We start from the raw sequence: 580 nt of genomic DNA, 5'->3' as shown, positions 1-580 counted from the left end.
TTGGATTGCTGATATGGACAATCAGAAGCATGGAAATGTGGCCCATTGTTATAATTTTGCTTAAAATTGACTGAAAGAAATGACTGTACACACGTGTGGAGCACTCGTGTATTGAGATGTCTGATATGAAATGGTTTCACACAGACTGTCCCGTTCTGTAGTCCAATCCCAGGAGGATTGCTGGAGGGAATGAGTATTACTGTATGTGGACGGGTTTTGCCAGATGCAAACAGGTGAGTAACAGTTTCTCTGTAAAAGAAGATGAATGTGAATTTGCTTAATCTCATCAATCACATGCTGTAAACAAAAAAATCTGGGAATGTAAGTAGGCTGCTAACTGTAGTGCATTCAAAAATATTTTACTGTAACAATACATGACATGTAAGTGAAGTGACATGTGGCCAAGTATACTCAGAATTAGTGCTCTGCATTTATCCCATCCAAGCATAGATCTATTACAGTTCTGTATAGTAAGGGAACTTACTGTTAACAAATTAACAGGTTTTACTGTAGCATTTTTAAAGTTAAAATTTCAATAATTTATAAAATGCTTTACCAGAAAGATATAAAAAGTTATTTA

General features: G+C 35.2%; 1 protein-coding gene across 1 annotated transcript in view; it reads left to right on the top strand.

Moving 5' to 3' along the window:
* Nucleotides 1-100: 100 nt before the first annotated feature.
* Nucleotides 101-580, top strand: part of LOC107577042 (galectin-9C-like) — a 3,222-nt gene continuing 2,742 nt past the window's right edge. Inside the window, exon 1 of the mRNA XM_016263161.1 lies at nucleotides 101-233. Coding sequence (XP_016118647.1) covers nucleotides 190-233 — 44 coding nt within the window. The 5' untranslated portion in view covers nucleotides 101-189. The remainder of the gene's footprint in view (nucleotides 234-580) is intronic.

Source organism: Sinocyclocheilus grahami, unplaced genomic scaffold (genome assembly GCF_001515645.1).
Source record: "Sinocyclocheilus grahami isolate Dianchi unplaced genomic scaffold, SAMN03320097.WGS_v1.1 scaffold4944.1, whole genome shotgun sequence".
NCBI classification, from domain to species: Eukaryota; Metazoa; Chordata; class Actinopteri; order Cypriniformes; family Cyprinidae; genus Sinocyclocheilus; species Sinocyclocheilus grahami.
This window is presented reverse-complemented; position numbering and strand designations above follow the sequence as displayed.